The sequence below is a fragment of the Stegodyphus dumicola genome, chromosome X2 (assembly GCF_044657685.1).
Source record: "Stegodyphus dumicola isolate Sdum_Otavi_A_Nest chromosome X2, ASM4465768v1".
NCBI lineage: Eukaryota > Metazoa > Arthropoda > Arachnida > Araneae > Eresidae > Stegodyphus > Stegodyphus dumicola.
The window spans coordinates 178748804-178774380 of NC_140781.1; the positions used below are offsets into that span (position 1 = coordinate 178748804).

Below are 25577 nucleotides of genomic sequence, written 5' to 3' on the forward strand. Positions count from 1 at the left end.
ACAACATTTTATTCCCTAGTGGACAGTTTAACCAATTAGTTTTTTTTTTTTTTTTCCAGGAAATCTGCCACCTCCCCAAAAAAGTGCCACTGCACAAAGAACAGGTATGCAAAATAATACACAAATACATTTTTAAGAAAATGTTACACATACCAAACCCTGAAGGCTCCTGGTTTGGTCTGAATTGTTGTTTTCTTGGTGGTCCTACTGCTGCTCTACCCTCCTCATTATACACATGAACAAGTTTTTCTGCTTCTTCTTTTGGCAGCTCAGTATAAATAACATCATCGAAAATATCAGAAACCTCTGGCAACTTAAAATTTGCTAAAAAATAAAATATCATTAGTAACAGTGCAAACTGTATAGAAATTTACACCTTTTAAGAGCTAAAAAGAAAACTACTTTAAAAAAAGTGAATATCAACTTAAAACTGAAATATTAATATCGGATTAAATTTAATTTTTGGAATGGTGATCTAATATTATAAGCCATGAAAAAATATCAAACTAATGTTGATATCCAAATAAGTGCATTTAATTTCGAGCTCTGACCCAGGTGCTACTAACATACTGAGACGTGCATATGCATTTCATAAAAAGGGGAGGCTGAAATTTAAAACACTAAATCAACATAAAAAAAGATGTTAAGACCTAGTGGAAAAAAATGAAGGTGTATAGTGTGAGAGAAGAAAAAGAAGTTAAAAAATGTACGTGAAGATAGCCCAGAAGCAGGTATTCCAAAGAAACAATGGTGAGTATTAATTATTAACAGAATGAATACAATAGAGTCAAATAAACAATTAAATGCAAGACTGAGTTAACAAATTACAGATTATATGAAAAATGCTGAAGAACTGGACATCAGAAACATTTTGGCACAGTCTGCATCTCTTATGATTACAGAACTCTACATACAAGGAATTTTAAGACAAAAAAAAAATATATATATATTACCCATTATTCATCCAATTTAACTCTTGGTAATTTCTGTTCCCAGCAATAAACTAGTGCGATACCATTTTTAAAACAGAATTGATACTTTTAATATAGGTTTTTCAGTAGCACCCCAGAAAATTAGTTAGCAACCAGCTTCAAAAATGACAATACTCTCTAAGTGAATGTAATAAAGTACAAAGTCCGAGATCCAGAATGATCTAAAATCCAGAACTCAAAGGCATCAACTTTTTCATTTATTTATTTTGTATGCTTTATTGAATGCACATTTGATCTCCCCACATAATAAAACATAGAGAGGCAGATCCTTAATTTCACTTCAGCACTAAATAAAATACCTCGCTATTGAAGAAACAATCATTTTAGCATAAATTTGGCTTTGTAGCTGCTTGGTATGGATCTCAAACTAAAACCGGCTACATAGATAACATCGTTGATTTTATACCTACTAATACTTTATATCCCTGATGCCAACCTGAAATCATTATTAATTTTATTTTGCTTTTATCACCGCATGTTTATCAACATGACAAGTTGAGTAATAATTCATGTAGTGAAGCCTAAAATTTTTTTGGTTAATAACTGAATAATAAAGAGTATGGTAACCTTTCATGCTCACATTACGCTTGGCGATCATTATAAATGTTCACGACGAAACATTTAATATAAATTTCTTCCCATTTGCTAAAAATAGATTTTGTTAATGATACTCATAAGCCAAAAGATTATATTTTAGTGCTATTAAAATTAAAGAATAACCAATTTCTTATTCATATAAACCCAGACCCAGCGCTTGTATGGCCGCACCGAGTGGCAGAATTTAAGGAAAACAAAGGGAGGCGCTTGGTAGCAGAATGTAGGACTTGCAGAGACTGCATCAGACATACGATAATGTGGGAATTTATTCAAGACTAAGATAAGCATATGCAAGAAAAAGACATGAGTATATAACTACAGTTCAGGCTTAATAGTCTCAGTGCGCAATAGAAGCAAGATAAAATTTAGCGGAACTTGTCTGTAGTTGCCAATATCATGATACACAGCGAAATATGTATAGCGAATGATAGCTAAATTTTATGATGATAGCCACAAATTTTAAGCATTTTCGGATATCGCAAATCAAGATGAAAATTTCTAATTAACAGATTTTGTATATATAAAAAAAAAATGCAGATAAGTGGTAATAAATGAAGATGTTATAAATGTAGTTTTCACTGTGATGACAATGCTCCTTAATCATCAATCAATTAATGAATTGCGAAATCTGTAGCATGGCTCTACATCTCTAAAATATCGCTACCGATAGTGAAGAAGGTGACAGAGAAGTTACTGAAAATGAAAAAAATTTTGATTGACAAGTTAATTGGAATTCTTGACACAGCAATTACAAGAGTTCAACAACGTAACTAAAGAAATTAGTCTGTATACAGAATTAAAGAGAAAGTATTAGCACAAAAAACGAATCAACTTAAACAACTTACATTGAAAGAAATGTTCAATATAAATTTTAACCTTTTTTTGTGTAAATTTTGACACCATTTAGATCATAAATGCCTCATTACTTCGTAAATCACAACTTCATACTTTTAATTTTATCATCTTACTAGATTTAAACTGATGATCTAATATATGGAAAAATCCCAGATCCGGAATCAGTGAAGTCCGCAGGAGGCCGAATCTCAGAATTTCTACTGTATTACCTAAGGAGTACTTTGATCAAGTGTTATTCTACACATTTTTTCAAGAGCTCATTACAGGAACTAAATTTCACAACTGGTAAATTATTTTAAGTGCAAATTATTAACAAAAGATTTTACTTTAGGATATAATTTAAAATTTGATATATATATCTAGAATAAAGGGGGAAAAGTGGAATTCCTCTCTACTCTCTTATTATATGATACCTTTCATTTCCAAAACAGCCTGGTCAGGCACTTCTTTGCCCTCTTCGCGATCTCTCTTATCACAGCGCCTTTTGTATTCTTCTTCAGTTGGGACAACAACAACAGCTATACGTTTAAAACCCTCAAAATTCCTCATCTTCCTTCTTTGAGCAGTTGGATAAACATTGGTCTAAAAACATATAAATTACATGAGTGTAACAGAATCACACTTAATAATAAAAAGCAGAATAAGCATACAGGCAAATTTTCTTGAATTTATTTGGATATGACATTTACCAATTAAATGGAAATCTAAAAGATAGGTCTCACAACAAATCGATTCGAAATGCTTAATAAAACCCAATAAAGCTATTATCGTATTTTCTAAATTTCCCAACATGGATATTACTGCTAAGTGGTGAGTACTCAGGAGATCTGAGTAAGCACTGTTCTTTCTAAGGAATATAATAAAGCTTTGAGTGGCAAGAGTTCAAAAAATAAACAAACACTTGAAAATTTTTTTGCCTAAATAAATTTTAAATAAATGTTTAAACATACAACAGATCATACAAATGTTACAGTCACACACCTTTGCATACCAAATCATGTCAGATGATGCTTCATACATAATGGTAAAAGATTACGCATGGAAATTTTGTTTCTATTTTTAAATATATAAATATTTGCCAGATATTACAAAATCTAAATGATAAGATTATTAGCTAAAACAATAGCAAAACCCAGAAAATAGATTTCTTGTAATAATAGCCAACACATGCAAACAGAATGCTCTAAAAGGTACACTCATACACATTAATAGAAATATGTGCACATTTTGTCAGGTTCATTATTGAAATTATATCAGAATTTCTACAAGTATGTTTCTAAAACTCACAGGGAGTTTTAATATTTTGATGCAAAATTTTCAAATATATTCAATCTATGTCGACAGATTTCATTCAAAGGCTAATATACACCACTGTCGCAAGGCTTTTGGATAATCAAGGAAATCAAAGTAAAACAAAAGGGGGGGAAGTTAAGTTAAATACAGACAATAAATTTTATTACACCTACAGCAGTCACACACAAAGAATTTGCAGGCAAAACAGCAGCAGCTGCCATTCCTCTAGTTCATCACTTCTGATTTAAAGGATATAATTCGGTTCATAACAAATTGAATGCACACAAACTATGATAGCTTGATAAACTTTATTTTCTCCAAAGAAACGCTTTACAGTTCTGGAACTTTACACAAAAGCACACGTACAGCTCTTTTCATTGTCAGAGAACAATCAGCAGTTATGCTTCAAACTACTAAAAATGTTTAAACACAAAGTAATGTAAAGTATATCTAAGGCGATGCTCTCTTGCAGATCTCAATACTCTCAAGTCAGCTCTGAACTAAAAACTAAGAATTTATGCTCTCTCCGATCTCATATATTTTCTCCCTGCTGCAAATAAATCTCTAGTACCTTCCATTTCTTGAAATTACTGGAAGGTAGATTTGGTTACAGTTACACGGTACTGCACCAAAGTGTTGCCACTACGGGACATTTGTTGATTTTTTGACAAATTTGGCAACAAAAACAAGTTGCAAAAAACCACTATCCTCAAAGAATTTAAAGGCATCAGAACTGTGATCATTTGTGTATTGATATTCTTTAAACTGTCAACTATATTGTGGACAGCAGCAGAAACTATTCAATTTCTCCAACTGTGTCTATTCTGCCTTTCCTAGTTTCAAACTTGTTTTCTATTATGGCAGTAATTTCTCTTTTCAGTTCTCATGCATCAGTGTTTTTTGACATGCTTCCATCTTTTCTTTTATGGACTTGAAGGTACCTTTTTATTTCTTTTTGGATTGCAGATATTCCTCGATCACTCTTGTCACCGGAATTCACTCCTGATACCAATAATTGTCTCATGGGTTATGTTTTTGTAATGCATCGAATACACACAGAACTAACGAGAGCTTGATAAAATTTATTTTCTCAAAAGAAAAACTTCCCAGCTCTTCGCAGTATGACATAGGACAATCAGTAGTTATTACTTCAAATAGCTAAGAACATTAAATACAAGACAATATAAATAGCCTCAACTGCATAAACATGCAGAATGATCTCTCAGTACTCTGGGATCAATTAGCTATTCAATCATAGTACCAACTACAATAACAGAGAACAGGTCAGAAATGTCACCAAGATTGGTGACTTTTTGCAATCCATTGCCAAATTTGGGACAAAAATTTGTCTCTAAAACTAAAGTGAACTTGGCGATATCTCGCCAATTACGTCAAAGTTAAATAAACTTACACCTGCAGCTTCACTCTGCAAGCAGAGATACACTTTTTTAAGCATTCCATGTTACATTACACAAGTTATTATTATTTCACATACAATTACTTATATATACACAAAATTCGTAATAAAATTAATAAGCATATAAAATTCCCCAGCTCCTTATATCAAATTCCAGATTTTAATCTCAATTTCCCAACATTTTCTTATACTACAATAAAATTACATGTTACCTGATCCAGTATGTAATTTCTTCTCAGTTTTGAACCAATCTCAAACATTTTATTTAGACATTTAGTAGCCATCTGAATTAATACATCCCATCTTCCAGCATAATTCCTCTTTCTAGGTAACCCCATGACCTTTATTTGAAAAATATTACGTTAGAAAAATTTACACACATAAAAATAATTATACCATAAAAGAAAGTATAAATGCAAAATTTCAAATTGATTTTTTTAAAAAAAAGTATTGCACATATAATAAAGTCCAAAATTATCTTTACATACATACAATTATCATTAAACAGCCAATGATTTTATATGGAATGAGCAAAGACCTAATCATTATCAGATCCAATCTCATCAATCTGTTATTCAAATATAAATAACAATGCACAAAGGACTATTTCCCATACAGTTTAGGATTTATTTTGTATAGGCTGTTTAACGGCAAGTATCATTTGGAAGAAACCTTGAGTGGATAGCTTTTAGTGCCTTGATGTTTCACCTATGGACTGTGCTTTTTGTCTCTTGAAAATAGACCTTTCTAAGCATAAAGCCAGCATGATCAATGGACTTAGGAAAAAATTACACAAAATTCCTTACCTTCATTTTGTCTATAATGTTATTGGTTCCTAAAACATTGTATTTCTTATCAGGATGCTTCTTCTCTGAATACTCTGCTGCCCATACAGATTTTCCAGCACCTGGCAATCCACACATCATAATCATCTAAAAAATTTAGATGACAAAAGCATTCAGAGATAATACAATCAATTCATAAATGTAAGATTATGCACAGTTCTAAAAAACACCATTTTAAAAAATACTAAACTGAAGTAATATGATGCAAATGGAAGCAGAAGTGTTTTTGGAATCCTACAAGACAAGATTCCTCTTTACATTTTAAATGTACATTTTTATTTCATTTTACGTACACAAGCACATTTACAATTCATATTTAAAAGGTAAAAGGCACAGAGTACCTGAAACAAAATGTCTAAAGCAATGAATAACTTAAAAGTGTACTTGAATTTACATATCAGACAAAATTAAATATTCATACCTGCCAACTTCTAAAGATAAAAATTCAGAAGAACACAAAGAATTAATATCATGCTTTGATATTAAAAAAATAACAATTTATACAAACAGAAAAAAGAAAATTGTACTTACATTAGTAAATCTCAATTAAGTAGTAACTAAAAAATTTATTAGGAAACATAAAACAAGAACTTAATGTTACACAAAAAAATTATTGCAATGAATTTAGAGTGCATTTTTTAGCTTTAGCAAAAAATTCTTTGGAAAATTTCCTGTCATAACAATTAGTTTCCTCATGACATTTAGCAATTAAAATGTTTTCTAGAGCTTTTGGTGAAATTGAAGAACGAAACATAGTTTTGTTTTTTTTCACAACACTGAAGACTCTCTCTCACTCAGCATTACTGTGTGGAATTACGAAAATAGCACATAAAACTCTTGCTGGTCTATCATATATTGGTGTTCCATAAGCTCTTTTTAAGGTACCAATGAGGACATCAAGTTTATCTTCTCCAGAACTGGCAAAGTCTTCAAACTGTGCAGCAGAAAATTGGTTCTGTAGTTTCTCTAAAGCATCATTATGGCATTCATTTTCTTTAATTGTTAACAAAAATGGAAATTTATCAATAAAAAATCTGATGTGTACACCACATGACTTCCTTGTACGGAATATTAAATTATACGCAATTTTTCTTGCATTTTATTTAAACGTATTAGATTGAATTAAACCTACTTCGCCAACAGCGCATAAACCACAATAGAATAAATGCATTCTTTAAAATTCACTTTGTTTACCATAGCGACACTCTGGCACTAGGTTTACTTAACAGTATTATATTTCATTCATATTATAACTCAGAATGCACAAAATGTATATCATTTAAAGAATTATCTAATCGTTGCCACATGTTCTATTCAAATACTATAATAAAGCTAGAACTATGCATAAAAGAAATTAAGCAAACAAAACAAAAAGAAACAGTTTTTCACAGACAATTGAGTATTTCTCATTTAATTAATTCAGTTCTCACTTTGCGAGAAGGCAAAAATACATAAAAACTCAAAATATCTATATTAAAAATTCTGAATGAAATCTCAAACGCTTATTTCCTCGAAAAAATTCCAGAAAGGATTAAGCATGATTTAATTGGCAATTATAAATGAATGCGTTATCTTTGTTGTTGCGAAGCTAAGTTTCTCTAGATTGGCAACAAATGCACTAGTCTCCTGTTTCAAATGTAAACATCAATGGCTGCCATTAAAAACAGGCTTAGCGGCAATTAAACAACTTTAAAATTGCTGATAATTCTAAAAATATTGCACACAGATTTACCAAAGGCATAAAATCCTTAACCCGAAGATAAAAACATAATTCAATCATTTTTAAAGCAAAAAATGCAACATATAAGAGTAAAGAAACTGAGATCACTGAGCCGGGTAATAGAGTGGATATATTTATAAATATATTTATATACGTTTGGTGCGGCCAATTGTAACCAAAATACGAGGTGCACATCTACATGTTATAGCAGTCTACATACAAAATTTCAACGTTCTGAGGCTACTCGTTTTTGAGTTATGCGAGATACGTATGTACACACGTACGTACATACGTTCGTACAGACGCCAAAATTCTCTTCAGAATTAATTTTAAAGCAGTTTTAAATTTTTTTTGAAGGAAAAGAGTATTTTATTCTGTCCTTACGTACAGATATCATGCAAAAACATCGTTAAATTGAATTCGATAGTGGTCAAAATGGATATTTTCGTTGAAATATGCTGCCTGAAACTTTTCGCGTTTACAATATTTCCTTTTTACTTCGTATAAGGAAGTAAAAAACGAATCATCTTTTCAAAAGATGAATTTTCAATTTATTTCAAATTTGCCACTTCACCATTTAAAAGAACTTCATTTTGCAAAGGAAGCTTCCTTACACTGTAATCACAGGCTGAGGAAAAGTACTTTCTAACACATTGAAAAAATTCTTTTGTCGACATTGTCGAAGCCGAAGCATTAACTTCATGCTTTTTAGACATGCTTCACAATGTCGCTTCTTCCGTGAATTATTATGTAATCACACACTCACACGTTGCAAAATGCATAGTTATTTCCTTTGAAGGATTCTTTAATTGTTGGAAATTCGGCTTTGTAGGCAGGCCGAAAATATTGAGAATACGTTTTTTTTAACTCATTTCGTAACAACGACGTATTAAGAAAATTCAGAGCACGTGCCAAAAAAAAAAAAAATAGTATGCGACAATCCATGCTCGCTGAGTAATTCCCTTGCTGCTGCCAGAGCCAGAAGCCTATGATAGGTATTCAACCCCCAGTGGGTTTTTACCTATACATTTCAAGTTTCTTGTAATCACTTTCGAAGAAGACTGCTAGGTTTGAGTCGTGGAAATACAGATGTAATGACATCTGTAGCAAGGATAAGGCAATTATGTATGGCAATCTTCCTTTTGGCAGCTGCAAGTTGAAGCACCGGGGGTGACTTCTATATACATGAGTAAAAATATAAAAAATGCAGTAAACATGAAAAATAAAATACTAAAAATCTTGATTAAATATGTGGAGGTGAGAAATAATATTTACAAGTCCTTGATTTCATTTTTGAAAAATGAGTACGGCCAAGGCCCGAACTCGCTATCTTCGCGGAAAAAAATCTTTGCTGCTGAAGCGAACGCGAAAAAAATAATCTGGCGCCCACAAAGAAAAGAGTGGGAGAAACAAGTTCAGGGCATTGGATTGGCTGGTTAAGCGGCGAGTTTTAAGAAACCGCAGGTTACTGAATTCGAAGTAGTCGGTAGTTGGCGGTAAAACACGATGCAATTGGCGAAAATCGCTGAATTGGCGAAAAATTCTAAAATTTCGACAAAAATCACTAAAAACACTTAGGAAAAAAATGGATTACGATCGTAAAATCGTAAAGACAAACGCATTTTCGTAAAAATTACGAAAAGTTCATAAAAGTTGGCAGGTATGAATATTAGAAATTTCCTACCTGAAATAAAAGCCTATACAATTTAAATTTACATAACTGATATTTTTAATACCTTTAGACTCCCTTTTTAACATACTGCATGCTAGAAACAAGAATCACTATTTCATCATTTCGGAGTTATGTGGCTATAACAAGGATACGGATATGCTACGCTCACGTAAAAATGTTCCGAGTTAAAATATATTCACTATACTGTGTTTCTTAAAACTAAATTCAACAATTACGCATTATTACAATTACTAAAATTATAGCTTGAATGTTAAAGTTCACATACTTCACAATCTTCCCTTCGTTTTGGAGGTCTAGTCCCACATTCTCTTTGATCCAAAGGCAAGCATCCAATAAATGTATAATCCTTCAAACTATCAGGCAGAGGGAAATATGGCTGCTCCTAAATAAATATACAAGTTAAAATTTATTGTGAAAAAATGAAACAGAATAGATTTCACTTAGGTTTACAAACAAAAACTTGCAGCAAAACACATTTTAAGAATATCTTCCGATGACAAATAATTTTTAGCTCATTTAGAAAATAATAAAATATTACAACAAGATTATGTATATAAAGATATCTCAAGACTAGCCATTCCACTCAGAGAAAGAAAAAGGTAAATTTACCTACTTCCTATTTAAAAATAACTTGGCAACATAGATGACATTATTGCATGCAATAAAATTTATCAGAAGTCTCTCAATGAAAAAAGTATTATAAAGAAATATGGAAACCACAAAATTAAGAAGAAACAAATGATATTGTGTGCACACACACAGATTCATAATGGATTGATGGTAAACAGAACTAATGATAGCTTCATAAAATGTATTTTACAAAATGAAACACGTTACAGTTTTAGAACTTACAAAAGTACTTGTACAATTCAAAGTTGCAGCATGATTCAATGCTTTCAGAGGCAGGTTGCACTTCAGTAAAAAGGCAGAACAGGTATGCTGCATTATTAACTTTTTTGTCCTTTGTTTCCAGTCCCCCCCCCAGTACAACTTGCGCTGTCTTTCCACTGTGCGAAATCAAAAAATGGCTAACAATGCAGATTGCAATGTTACATTCTGTGTAAGATTTTTGAAAAGTACATGAGCATTTTAATTTTTTGCAGACATAACTAATGCAAAATATCAATGTTTCTTAAGCTGTTTCAGGGAAGCACGTGAAACTTATGCCAAAAAATGTCTATAAAGAAGGAAAAGTTCAATAGACTTAGTGTAAACTAGTTTGCTATTACGCCACTGGAAAGCGGAGGGAAAATTCGGCAAGGGATTTAGTGACGGAACCTCACAATGAGAATTTCCTTCTCCGCAATGCGTACAGGAAAACATGTGTTAAGAAGAAACGTTCTTTGACATTTGCAATAATTTAAAGTCAGATTTTTGTACTATTTTTGCTCAAAATAACTAAGCCATTAACTTACATGCACAAAAAAATATTGCTGTGTGCATACAGATTCGACATAAAATGAATGTCCAAGCCCAAATAAATAGTGAAAAAAATTTATTATTATCACAACAAATAAAACAAAATGCTTAAATATCAACCGATAATAAAAATCAAAACGTTCAATAGAACTAATTCTAAATAGAGAAAGCTAATCCGATTACACAGCGAATTCGCTACAGTAAACAGCAACAGTTTTCTAAACAAACTCATAAAACAACTGAGCTGAACTGTTCTTTCTCTGGCTTTTATGAGCTTTCTAATCAGCACAAGCACAGTCTGGCACTTACTCAATTTTTCCCAAAAAGTAAAAGCATACAATTACGAGATATCTATTTATTAAATGCGTGTGCTCCTGTAGTTTTAATTTTTCCATGTAGTTTTCTCTTCAAGTAAGTCGCATGCAGCATTGCACGAGGAAATGAAACAATTTACTAACAATTCTATTAAAAACAGCAAACTAAATAAATCAATACAAAACACGTTACCTCCCTTTCCAAGGTCTGCAAGTCCCTGGCAGTACAATCCCTGAACAGCAAAACTTACTACTAACGCATAAATGCTATAAAAAATATTACTTCACAATAACAAACAAATAAAATGCTATCATATACTAAATACACATTTTGAAACAAAAAGGACCATGGTCTTGCACTACTTACAAGTATTTACACTATGGCCATAGTAATGTGCTAACCTGTTGTAATAAATGACTTTAGGTTGAGAGTTCGATGACTTACGGATCCAAACCACGACGTCATTCAGCCCGTTTAGGACTGCGCATGGACTTTCCCAAGGTGACTGTTGTTTCCGACAGAATCCTTTCCCTTGAGTCGGATTTGACAACCACACATTCTTTCCTTCCTTGAATCAATTTCCAGTAGCTCTAGTGTCTTCATCTTCTCCGTCACCAAATTCACTCACTCTTGTGCAAAACTGTGCATCACTGCAAACTAGGCCTGGAGATTTTGAATATATTCCTCAGGCGATGAAGGCGCATCTGGAGGGCGACTGAACAAGAAGTCACAAGGCAGATGAAGATCACAACCGAACAGCATCTGAGATGGGAAATAGACGGTAGGCCTGTGGACAGCACTGCGGTAAGCCAGTAAAAAAGAGTGGTAACTTCTTGTCTCAGTCCAGTTAGTTTCTGAAAACCACTGAGAGGTTATTAAGGATGGTTCAATTTAACCTCTTTACCATGCCATCCGAATTAGGATGTTAAGGCGTCATTTGAGTTTTGTCAGTACTGAGTATGTTGCAGAGTTCTTCGATTACAGACCTGGTAAAATTCCTTCCCTGATCAGAACGTAACTGAAGCGGCACTCTGAATCTGGAAATCCAGTGCTGTATCATCACCTCTGCTGCTGTGACAGCCTCTTGATCAGGTAAAGGATATGCTTCAGGCCACTTATTGAAGTAGTCAACGACGAGTATGTATCTGTTGTTATCAGCAATTGGTGGCAGAGGTTCCAAGATGTCAAAGGTGATATGCTGAAAAGGCACTCCTGCATTGTAACATTCCAGCTTGCCCTGGCTGAATTTCTTCAGTCCTTTCCAACATACACAGGCATCGCAAGAAAGATAGGCACCACTTTTGCACGTCATCCATTGAATTATTGCAATAGAAGTGTTCCCGAACTCTCTGCAAGGTCTTCATTATTCTGAAGTAGCCTCCTGTAGGGCTGCTGTGTAGTTCTTTAAGGAACTCCAGAATCGAAGATCATGGAACTATCAGTTGTCATAGGAAAGTCTTCCCATCATCCGATTCAAATCTCCGGTATAAGATGCCATTTCAAATGTGGAGTAAAGCCCAGAGAACCCAATATCGGTTTGTCATAGCTCATTGGCTAATATATGCCAGATGACCTGTAGTGGCGCTTGATTCTCATTGGAGAACAGGAACACGATGTTTTCAGACTCTCATATAAAATGCAAAAATGCTTCATATTTCAGGGATGAAGAGACTTTGGTCATTTCTTATATGCATCTAGAAAAAACAAATGCTTTCAGACACCCTAAATCTTTTTTCCTGCAGGCAAACAATGAAGTACTTACTATCCTTTTCGCGACGGCGCACCTTTGTTTAAGATGCTCGTGCGGGATGCAAGGGAATCGAAGGCAGTCACCGTACAGGACGGAGGTTTTGCTTCGCTAAGCCTAATTTTATAAAAAAAGATCAGAAAAAGAAAAGTTTCGCTTCTAGCATCCTAATTTTTTTTATTCTTTTAGATTATTACTTGAGCTCTTATATATGTTAAAATTAGTACTTAATAAAGTTTTTAAATTTATTTTACATGAAAATATACTTAAAAATTGCTTGCCTTGTAAAATAATTTTCGGAAGCGGTATTCAATTTATTCCAAAGTTTTAATTGATAAAATCCATCAATAAAGTTTTAAATTAATAAAACAACACAATAAAGACTATTTACAGTAAGAAGTAACAAAATTTAAAATGAAGACTGTGGTAAATCTCGAAGTACGGAGAAGTATCACTTTCTAAAACTCTTTAGAAATGAATCATCACTCTCATCTGCGTTAATAAATGGTTCACAGACCATACAAGAGTATTCTTATTCTGATAAATAGCGCCTTTCCGGTATAATAGACTGGAGGTGAGGCTTTCCGAAATAAAAAGAGCAGAAACGGAACTATATCTGAAGGGCAACGCATAACGTAACAGTACTCCACATACTAACCCTAAAAGACCGTATATAGTACAGGAAAAAATAGAATAAAAAAAGGAATTGGATATAAATCAGACACACAAATGTTTTCATTAGCACACAGCGATTTAAAGAGCTCATCTCCGTTTACGTTTTCCCTCTCCCCCACACTTGCAAGAGCTGATGAGTAAAATACCAAAAAGTCAAGCAGACTATATCAAACTCAAGGTCAGGAACTTAAAACTGTTCATTTCAAAATTAATGGACATGGGTTGCCATCTAGTGGCCTCCAGAAAAACGTTCCAGCTTAAAATGCGCATACGCATCACCCGTCATTCTGAACGCAATCTCTAGCGATGCGTGGATGGGACGGCCAGCTGTAAGAGACATTCTTAGCGAATGCATATATGGGACACCCGTCCTGAAAGGGTTACGCCAAGTTACATAAAAATCATGAGAAACACGTTAAAAATCGGGTTGGCGGGAGTATGGTCAGAAATCGGGAGTCTTCCACCTAAATCGTATGAGTTGGCAACTCTGCGAAGGCCTTGTCCCGTAGTAAATGTCGTCTTTTTTCGGTCATCAGGATGTATTTCTACCTGCCAATACCCACTCTTTTAAATCACGTGTTGAGAACCACTTGCTTCCAGAAAGAATGTCTAGAATTTCGGCAATTCTAGGACGAGGGTAACTGTCTTTCTTCGTAACCTCATTTAACCGGTAATAGTCAACGGAAAATCTTGTTGAGCCGTCTTCCTTTCTGACGAGGACGATGGGAGATGCCCATAGACTTGCTAAAGGCTCGATGACATCACCTCTTTCTACATCCTTTAAAAGTGTTAGTAACTCTTCCTGTTTAGCAAACAGTAGATGTCTTGCATGTTGCTTAATCGGGAGATGATCACCGGTATCGATTCTGCGTTGTGTTAAACTGGTTCGACCCACGTCAGAAGACGAGTGAGAGAAAACATCTTTAAGATACTGAATAACAAGATCGGCAGCATTCCTCTCTTCATAGTTTAATTGCGAATTCTGCAGTAGCTCTGATGTAGTGCTTTCTGAAGAGACAGATTCTGGGGTGTTACTCTCATTTAATACTGGTCACCAAAGTACATGCTGCAATACTTCACTTGTCTTAATAACTCTTGACTTGTCAGTTATATTGGCAACTCACACCTGGATAACGGTCCTCAACTAATCGATGAGCCCTTTGGGCTATTGCAATTCGTGGGATAATCCATGACGCCTTAGCGGAAATTTCTATTTTTAGCTTTGGATACAGGAAGTAAAATTTGTGTTCTCAATGGTACTGTGATATTGTCTTGAGCTATATTATTGTGAATAGATTTAACTCCTTCATTATTAATTCCAAATAGGGGTTATGTCCTCAGATGCAGAATGCAATTTGTTAAAGTCCAAGAAAAAATTGTATTTCCTTAATCTCCAAGTCTTCATCATCTTAAGTCCAATCCGAGTATGCAAGAATCTGTAATATCTGCCACATATGCGGTGTGATGCTGAGCAGCACTTCCAAACGCGATGTTAACATTCAAACTTCCATCTATATCGATCTTCTCATCGGACACAGTCCGCCAGTAGCGCAGGGCGGCGTCCGTATAATTTTGCTTCTTATGCTTCTTAGTTATAGAGCCAAATCTTTTTGAATGATGGTAACGTTGGCTCCTGCATCTATCATCATATTGCAGGGAACTCCATTATGCCCTATTATGAAAAGTCCATTACTGCTGTCTCTCACTGCAGAAATCTGAAGCGCTTAATCTGGGGCTTTTCATTATCTGGCAACATCCACTCCGCGATATGGCCATTAATTAGTTTCCCTGCTGCTTGTTATCCATGCCCTGGGGTATTCTGCAGTTTTGTCGTATGTGTCCTTCAGCTCCACAGTTCCAGCATTTTAAGGTTGATTTCTTGTCATTGATATTTCGTCTCAAGGCATCGAGTAAATCATCTAAACATGCAGCCATTTGGTCCTCTAGCTTTTGGACTTGAGCAGCTCTGACTCGGTGGTGGTCTCTACGAGTTGCTGGGCCGACTCAAATTTCAAGGAGTACACTACAGTGCTTTTCAAGTCAACATCCACCATTCATAGAGTTTTCTGTATTTCTGGATCCCAGATGCCATCGATAAAGTATTGCAGGGACAGGATTTCCCTTGTTTCTGTTGGGCACTCAGGTGAGGTTGGACAGCTCTTCAACATCTGTGGCAAGCTCCTGGAGTGTTTCCGTGGGTTTCTGTTGATGGGATTTTAATTGAAGCCTGCCGACATTTCTTGCAAAAGCGCAGCTCCAATGCACCGGATAGAGCTTTGAAATCTAGTCCCTGATTTTCTGGAAGCGTTTGAAGAATATTCGCAGCGTCTGCTCTCAGACAAGCCTTTGCTTGGGGATCCCATTCATTTTCTTCCACCACTATAGAAAAGTGTCTTATATACTTGAGAAGAGGACTTCCCATCCTATGTGGATAGCTTCAAAAACTGACAAGTAGGCATGGGTAGAAACTTAAAGCCATCCAAATTGCTTCCTGCCATCACTACGAATTTCTTTAAACTATTAACTTCTTTGGTTACTGCAGAAATGCTGTCAACAATTTGTTGTTCAATTCGCTGTTGGATGATTGAAACTCTTCCTTCAATTCATTGCTCCACAGCACACTCTTCCTTTGATTCGTTGCTCCACAGTAGAAACTCTCTATTTGTTCTTTCAGAGAAGAAACTCTTCTTGAATTTATCCAACTTTACTTTCAACAGCATCAATTCTGCCTTCCACAGACTCAAATTTGTTTCCTATTATGCAGGCAATTTCTCTTTTTCTCTCTCTTCTTGTCCTGCTTCAATCTTTTCTTGACCAGCATCCATCTTTTCTTTCACAGCTTTCATCTTTTAACAAGGCAGAGGCTGATTTCAACTGCCTTAATTGTTTTTCCATCGTTCTTGTTATTGGCATTCAAACCCCACTCCCGACATATAAGAAGAGATGCTGGCCTGGTGGTAGGAATGGAATCATCGAGTCGTGCCAACGCGACGTTGGTTCTGAACAGATTAAGGTTAAATATTCTAAATGAATTACATGATTCTCATGTCCGGCCAATAAAGTATGTGTGTGTCTGATTATGGCAAAGCCTCGAGGGCTATCTGTCTAAAGAGTGGAATGCCTTCGTGGAGAACTTTTTAAGGGAACTGGCTCGTATACACGTTACACATGGGAAAAACCATGAAAATGCCCATGCAGCCAATAACGAATCAGGAAAACAACACAAGTTTGTGAGGTGGTGTATTTTTTGCAGTTACAGAAGTTCGTAACTGCATTATGTCAGGTCACGCAATATTTGGTAGTTAAATAATGAAATTAACTACCAAATATTGTGAATAGCCTGGCCGCATACTTAAAAAATACAAATAACTATAGCCTGGCTGCGTACTAAAAAATATAAATAACTATAGCCTGGCTGCGTACTTAAAAAATATAAATCCTACATTCCTAAAAAACTGGTCGACATTGTCATGTTGGAGACATATCCCTGCAACAAAATAAATGATACAACAGGGAAAACTCCAGCCGAGCTATTTTTAGGCTATAAGTTAATTATGCCACTGGACAAATTAATGTTTGCACGAAACAGAGCCCCGAAATTTCAAATGACAGATATCGAAAAGATAGCAGATGAAGCAGTTAAAAATTGAGACATGGCAAAGGAGAAACAAAAGACGTACTGTGACAGAAATCGGAGGGACGTCAATTATAAAGTGGGTGAACAAGTTCTTAAATCAAGCATTCACTATTAATGCCATGTGAAGAACGAGTAGCCAAATTTTTTCCTCTAATTCAAAGACCGTACAAAGAATTAGGGAAGCTGTGGTGTGTTTGAAAGATGGGGGAACAATTAATGGCACATGTGGACCAAATTAAACTATACTATAATAAAAAATTAACATGGAAAGTTTTAAAGATATTTTACAGGAAATAAAGCAGGCAACGCGAATGCCTCATGGAGCAGTGGGGGGCAAGCAGGCAATTATTTAAGTACAAATGCCCTCTGGAAAAAGACAACTGCGAATATAGAGGACCAAGTAAAATAAACATAGGAAGCAAACAGAAACAAGAAAGACCAAGATGTTAAAATGCAATGAATCCAGAAGTTGACGAAAACTACCAAAGGTGAACCAAATTACACAAAAACTCTGGTGAAAAGTTCCAGCAGTGGATAGGTACCAACATCAGGATGGCTAAGGAACAAGTAGCTAGCTGAATAAGCCTCAGACTCCAAGGAAAGTCCAACATTCTTGAATGCCTGAGCTATGGAAGGGAGGGTCTACGGGGGAACTCTACGCCACCGAAGCAAGCGGAACAGAAAGCCCTCAACTCTGAGGGGGGGAGCCGAGATTCCATGAAGGCCCTCCGTGAAGCAAAATACAGTGGATGAGGGGGGGAATCAGCACTGGCTATGGTCTTGAGTTTGACAAACAAAGACCTACCCTATGTGGAATGACTTTGTGACAAGGGGAATGGAAGCCTTTAAAAGCTTAGAAAGAAAAGTGCAATTTTATTTTTACTTTAGTAATGTTCAGTTTTATTTTATATCCAGGACTGGCTGCTAGTTTTACCTAAAGTGGTTATTTTTTTTATTTTTTTTTTTTTTTCTAAAGCCTTTTTCTTCCAGAGGCTGCAAGCTGCTGAAAAGTTGTACCTTGTGAAAAAGAATCCAGATCTTTTTGTAAACACACACAAAAATAAATTTTTTTAGACTTATAAAATTTCATGTTATTGTAAAAAGTTTGCTCTGAAACTTTTAGATAGGAAATTGAATAAAAGTTCCAGAACGAGGTTCTTAAGAGCATCTTTTTTGTATATTTAAATTTAGAATGAGGTAGAAAGAAGTGCTATTTAAGGAAAGGTTTTGGAAGGTGACTTCAGTTACAGAGAACATGTTATGCCTGCTTGAAGGCTATGTAGCTATTTTCAGTTACTAGCGATTCAAGTGCTGTCGCAATGAGTGCTTTAAGAAATTGGGCTTGTTTCCACCGCCTTCTATCAGTCACAACCTTCTTGCACATTAAATTATCCTATGAGCCATTATGCTAAATTTATTTATATTTTTAGTTCATCATTACCTGTTTTGAGTTAAGCCAAAGTGTTGGCTTTATGTAAGCCCAAGTGCAGTCATTTGTGCCAGGGTTCATAGCCACATTTTAGTTAAAAACATAAGCACCTATAAGCACTTTCAAAGCACATTTTAAGAAAAAAAAAATAAGCACCTGCCTAATTACATCATACACAACTGCATAACCTTAAAAATTAATACTTGTAATTTAAAATATGAGAAATGAAGTACTTATTAAGAGAGAATAAGTATTACCTCAACCATGGAAAATAATTACTTTTTTTTGTTTTTAATTTTAAATAATAGTTCAATTTACAGAACTAGTTTACAATGAGAGGGGAAAAAACTATGAAGAACTAAGCTATATTACAAGATTTAATGATGAAATTTCAGTTCAAAATACAGAAAATAAATAATAATAAGGCATATTTATTGTATTCGCTTGGAACCTAATAATAAACACAATTTATTTTCCAACTCATATTGATATTTAATTAATTTAAATTCTGAACATTTTCTAATTTTCACTGTATATCAGTTTTCTCTTAACAGATATTGCAAGCAAAGTAATTTAAGTAAAAAAGAGGAACATTTCTGTAATCAGAAGACAGAAATTTGCTTCGTGCAGTCATCTTTAACAGTAAAAGCTTAATTAACCCGCATACTTGGAAATTGGTGAATATTCGGACAGTCGAGCGTAACTTGAAGAAGCGGAGTGGGGGGGGGGTAGACTGTAGCTGCTCTTTAGATTTTCCCGCTAAATAAATGCTTTTGACATTTCAATATGTGCATCATATAAAAATAAACCAACGGAATTAAAAAATATTCCACTTAGCAAGCACAGTAAAACTCTTTTAAGTGCTCATAAACAAATCTCGGACTGAACATAAAAATTAATTATCTCTGCAAATTATCGCAAACATTACTGCGCAATACGTGCGCCATAATTCTTCCCTACGTGATATTACGCAATCGGAATCAACAACTGCCGGTATTGGGAGAAAAAAGAACTAAATGACTGGGGTGTTCTTCATTCTAATTTTCAACCGACTGCGTTAAATTTCCGGAATAGAATCATTCTTCGCTTGGGTTGGTAGACCGCAGAACTTTTAGTTCTATTCAAATCAGATTGGAAAGTGACCCCCCCCAAAAAAAGGTTCGTTGCTTGTTTTGCAGCGAACTGTAACAGTTTCAATATTAGGGATTTTGCGGAGAAAGGGAAAACCTCTCAACCTTCGTACTGTATAATGTATTGGCCAAAAAAATGAAATTATTTTGACTATTCGATTACTTTCCCTTTATTTAAGCCATTCCGAATATTATTCCTTAGAAAGCTAATCTGTGTTAAAACACAACCATTTTTGGAAGTTTACTATACTTCAGAAGTTACTGCATTTACGTTATTATAAACATTCATACATATGCTCTATAATATAAGCATAACGATCACAATAAACACGAATATGAACTGACCAAGCAGAACGAGAATGCAAATTTTTAAGATCTCAATAGAAATTCAAACGTGTGTAGTATTTGGGTGGGAGGAAAAGAATGCCGAATGTAACGGAATTTTCTACTGCTTTCGCAATTCTTTGACCAATAGAATGACAGCCACCTGTCTGTACTCTTCGTGCACACCAAAGGTTATGTTAATGCAGAGAAAGGGGGAAAAGCTATTTCGGGAGTATGACTCACCATCTGACATTCCATATTAGGAAGAAAATTTGTTTATTTAGTTTTGGCTTTGGTACCGGGAACAATAGCACGTTCATTAAAAAAAAAGCACAAAAAACAAAAAAATAAGGGCTTTAAATAAAAAGTAAGCACCTATAACGGCCTTTATATTTTATTTTCAAATATACGGACTTATAAGCACTTATAAGGACCGCTACGAACCCTCTGTGCATTATATTGAGTGAATAAAGAGTTTTTTTACACTCTCCGACTTTGTTGTGATTAAGAAATGTAGATAATTTCTCAGTCTTTTAGAGCTTGTTAATTTATGCTCCCAAAGAGAACAAGATTCGTTTAGCTTAACCCCTTCGCGCCGACTGTCACGTCTACGTGCCAGCAACCACTAACTTCCCGGCCGATACGCAAGCATGCTAGAGCACTTTCCCGTTCAGCCCTGACTGTCACATATTTGTGCCAGTGTCCTGGAACGTTTTAAAAACTATAATTTCTGCCACAAGATGGCACTGTTATATCCATATGGTTTCAGATACATGTACATTAGACCTTCTATTCGAAATGAGAGAAGCATGACTCACATACACGTGTTTTTGATTATATAAACAAAAGGGGGAATAAATCTTTCCGAATGGCGTGCTTTATGACGTCTCTTTAAATTCACACGTGGTAGTTGTTTATTGTAAGTAGAGAAGTTTTATTTTTGCTAAAGCATTGGGTATTTTGCTTTGCAGTTCATTATTTAGAAAATAATTAGATCTTGTTAGACGTGAATTCTTTCTGTTTTTACCGTTGCAATGCTGAAGGGTCGAAAATGTTTAACAGAGCATGAAATATCAGAAATGATGCAAAATATTTCAGATATTGATTCTGAAACAGATTCTGATAGTAGTGATAGTCATACTATGTAACGTATCACTAGGATACTACGTTACATAGTATCACTATCACATTTTCCAAAACTTTGTTCAGAAGAGACTGATAAGAAAATGAGGCGACGATGCTTTGTTTGTTCACATTCCCAGAAAAATCCTCCAAAACGGCAAATGAGTTATTACGAGTGCAAGGAATGTAATGTAGGACTGTGCGTAGATCCCTTTTTTCAAACGAAAAGAGAATTTTAAGTAATATACACTAATGTGCAAAAATTAAGGATGAGATGGTTTTTTCAATATAACTTTGTACAAAAGCTTTCCAAATCAACACATTCAATACCGTAAGATCCCCAATACGTAAGGACATGAGTAATGTAAGCAACACTTACTAAAAGAGAAATCAGAGCGATAAAAAGAAGCTTTATTGAAAAAGTAGCATGGAGCGCAATGCGACTGAAGGCCGAAACATCCCTGTGATGGGTGTCCAGCAAGAAACACCCGGTCTTTAATAGGAGATATGATCTCCCCTGACTGCTAGGCAGGTTTCACAGCGTCTGCCCATGCTGAGAATGAGAGTGTCAATGAGTTGTTGAGGCACTGCTTCCCATTCATCTTGCAGCGCCAATCGAAGCTCCGGAATCGTTACTGGTGGTAAGGTACGAGCTGCCAAGCGTCTGCCTAGAAAATCCCATACATGCTCGATGGGATTGAGATCCGGAGATCGTGCAGGCCAATTCATACGTTCAATATCCTCACTCCCTAAGAGCTGTTTGGCAGCTACTGTGCGATGACATGGCGCATTGTCGTCCATGAAAAGGAACTGCGGACCCACAGTGCCTGTAAAAAGACGCACATATGGAAGAAGAATCTCGTTACAATAACGGGTCCCGTTGACTGAACCTGCGTCGAAGATGTGAAGGTCTGTACGACTACCAAGCATGATGCCTCCCCAAACGAGAACACCGCCACCTCCATACCTGTCCCTTTCAATGATGCTCGAGGGATGATTGCGGCTTCCCCGCTCTCTCCAGATGAGTATGCGATGAGAATCGCTACTCAGACTGAATCTGCTCTCATCCGTAAAGAGTACTCATCCCCATTCATTGTCTCTCCAATTCCGGTGTTCCTGGCACCACAGAGACCGCCTTCTTCGATGGGCAGGCGTTAGAGGTACACACCGTACAGGGCATCGTGCAAACAGACCACCACCGTGCAGTCTTCTGGCCACGGTAAAATGTGATATCGGTCATCCAGTCGCCTGTGTCGTGTGTCTAGCGATTTCTCCCACTGTCTGCCGCCCGTTTCTTCTGGCCCGTAAGGCAATATCAGGTCATCTGCAGATGTGGTTCCTCGTGGACGACCACTACTAAACCCCCGGATAGCTGTTCCTGTAGTTTGAAATTGTCTTCAAAGTCGTGAAACGATGCTGTGAGCAATTCCGAGCTCTGCAGCCACACTTGTCGCACTGCGGCCTTCCTCCAACTTCCCAATGATTCGATCTCGGGTAAAATCGGGTAATTATTCGGCATTTCTCAAGAAATTATTTGCCATTTCTCGCTGAGGCAGCAACTCGGTGTGATTTTAACTGCTATACGGCGTGCACTCTCTTTGCCAGAAATACTGATCTTACACCAAGAACATGCTTTATACTACTCAGACACTACCCCATTACGTCTACCTGCATATCTGTGCATGTGCTACCGTACATCACCTTACTTAATCTCCTGATTGGTCTTTCTGTCCGCTCTGCCTCTTCGTTCAGCTGATATGCTAATTTTTCGATTTCGTCCTTAATTTTTGCACACCAGTGTATTTAGTTTTCAGATGTATAATGTTAAAAGTCATAAAATGGTGAGTAATGAAAATAAAATGTGTAAAATATGCATTTAAACAAGAAATAAGGTAATTAAATTACATATATAAAAATATTTATAAAGCATAAGCCGTTTAAATACTCTATAGAGCATTATTAAACAATGCGTTGATACTTCGGAAATTTCATTGATTTAGGCTTAATAGCAAAAAAGCCCCCGGCCCTGGACAGACGCTCGCATAAGACATTGCCGGCCTCCGCGATAAGTGCGTGTTTGCGCTACCCGGCGCGAAGGGGTTAAAGCTATGCCCAACATTAATCTAATTAATAAATTAGGTATAAAACTTGTTGCAATTTTTGCAGTTATTAGCATTCAGGATCTGATGCACTTCTAATTTATATGAACCTCCTATATGTTCATTCAATGAATATGTGTTTTAACTTTCGTGATTTCAATTTGCCTCATAATTATTTACAGTATTTTTAAAGGAAATTTATAAATTTTACTTCCTAAATTTGCACACCAATTTCAGGAATATCTTATACTTCAAGGCATGCTAACTTGAGAACGACCTTTTTATGGCTTTTCACCCATTCTTCAAGTTATATGCACCAAACCGCTCGCGTAAATTCAATTCCTCCAATTCGCTACTCATTTGGTGACTTCTTGCCAATTATCTAAATGTGACGCATGTGAATTAAATGGCATTTAAAACCCAAATCATTACTTAAAACAGTATATGTATGTGTTCCTTGTATTTCGGGTTAATTCCCCCCCCCAAGACTGTTACGGTTAGTTAAAAGTAAAACATATAAATTTAGAAAATCTAGTAGTAAGTTATTTTCTCTTAATTTTTAAGAGTTTATGCAGTTTGTTGCTTTCAAAACAGTGAACCAGGGAAAAATGTAGATTTTCATTTTCTGTACAAAGTATACAAAAAAGATGTTAATTTGCGATTATTTAAAAACTATATTTTGTAGCAGACATCATAATATTTTTATTCCTGTATTGTCTCATAAGACATACTCTTCCAATCATGCCCAGACAATCACCCTCTTACAGTATGTTTTATCCTATTTTTTTTATTACTGTACAAAATCAAAAATAAAATAAATAAAATACTGGAAACTGAGATCAGATTACAGTCTAACGACTAAAGAGTTCACCATTAAAAATTTCATGATGCTAGAAAAATATTAAAAACTTTAAAATTGTAAAAGAAACAGAAAAATTAACAAACAAATAATCTTACACCAATTAATTAAAAATATAACATTAGAAATGTCTTTTGTTAGTTATAACAATGCATAAATGTTCATCAGAACTAAAAAATTAATAAAAAAGTAAACTGTAATGTAATGACTGTAAGCTCTGAACTGTATGGGAGTATCTCAGTGTATTATAATATAAAAGAAGTCCTTTACCCTAATAAAGTCTCCAAAAAGACATTTCATCCTTTAGACAGAAACCCTTGCTACTTCTACTTTCTCATCAGTACTTCCGCATTGGTTAGGTTAGGTAATTTGAATATGGCAAAGCACACATGAGCTCACTAAGATGTGATCACAATACACATGGGAAAAACCATGAAAACTGAGCATGAATCCAGCCCGTTCGCCTGGATTCAAACCAGCATTCAGCGAGCTTAACCATTCGGCTACTGATGGGACACTTTCGTATAATATTTTCCAAGGGATGTTAGCTTATATTCATAATGTTATTTATAACTTTATAGTTCTGCCTTTTTTTAATTTAAGAACTTGAAAATAGCCTTGCATTTTTAATTTGTGGCCCTGAAAAGAGCCTTTTAACTAAGGCATTCAATTCTGCTAAGATTATCATTTTAAGAATCTAAGCTATCCGACTAGTCAATATTAAATTTCCCGCACTCAGCGGTGTTCTCCACCAGACAATTTAGTTTCCCATTTTCTCTTCTATTTCATGCCTCACATATTTAGCCCATTGCATAGGAATCACCAAACCAATTCCTTTCTCAATCAATTTATGGACTTCGTTGTTTTTAAAAGTTCTGTTTTCGGATGCTACATATCTTTTCACACTACTCCATACGAGTTCAATTGGGTTCACTTCACGATGACATGGTTGTAAATGGAGCACAGTATTTCCGTCTTCAGCAGCCTATAGCACTAATACGATGCAATTCAAATTGTTTTCGAACCTTAGAAACGAGAACTAAAAGTTTGCTTTCAACATAGCTTCCAAAGGAATATTTTTTTCTGTCAACCAGAGCTGAATGTCTGCTGAAGAAGAAATGGTTTTAGACAAAATGCCGTGATGCATTACCCAGCACAATTACTTTGTTCAGTTGTAGGTTAGGCAGTAATTTTTTTGTCAAACCAGTTTTCACAATATTCTGAACTCACTTTCCCATGGTAATCGCGTCTCGGGTGTGATTAAACCTTGAAAGACCGCTTAAAAAGACTCTCTTTGCACTTTTTACAGTTTTGTATGTTCCAGAATGCCCAAAATTTACACAAGTTTCATCAGCATAATAATAAACTGCTCTGCCCTGTGAATGATATCTTTTTATCTCTCTGATATC

At 35.3% G+C, this 25577-nt stretch overlaps 1 protein-coding gene across 2 annotated transcripts in view; it reads right to left on the minus strand.

Moving 5' to 3' along the window:
* LOC118180854 (uncharacterized) overlaps window positions 1–25577 on the minus strand; it is a 117736-nt gene that overhangs the window by 22006 nt on the left and 70153 nt on the right. For both annotated transcript variants that reach the window (XM_085809612.1, XM_085809613.1), the window contains exons 8-12: window positions 9678–9794; window positions 5961–6086; window positions 5367–5495; window positions 2858–3026; window positions 154–324 (exon numbers count right to left, since the gene is read on the minus strand). In XM_085809612.1, the coding sequence (XP_085665738.1) occupies window positions 154–324; window positions 2858–3026; window positions 5367–5495; window positions 5961–6086; window positions 9678–9794 (712 nt within the window). The remainder of the gene's footprint in view (window positions 1–153; window positions 325–2857; window positions 3027–5366; window positions 5496–5960; window positions 6087–9677; window positions 9795–25577) is intronic.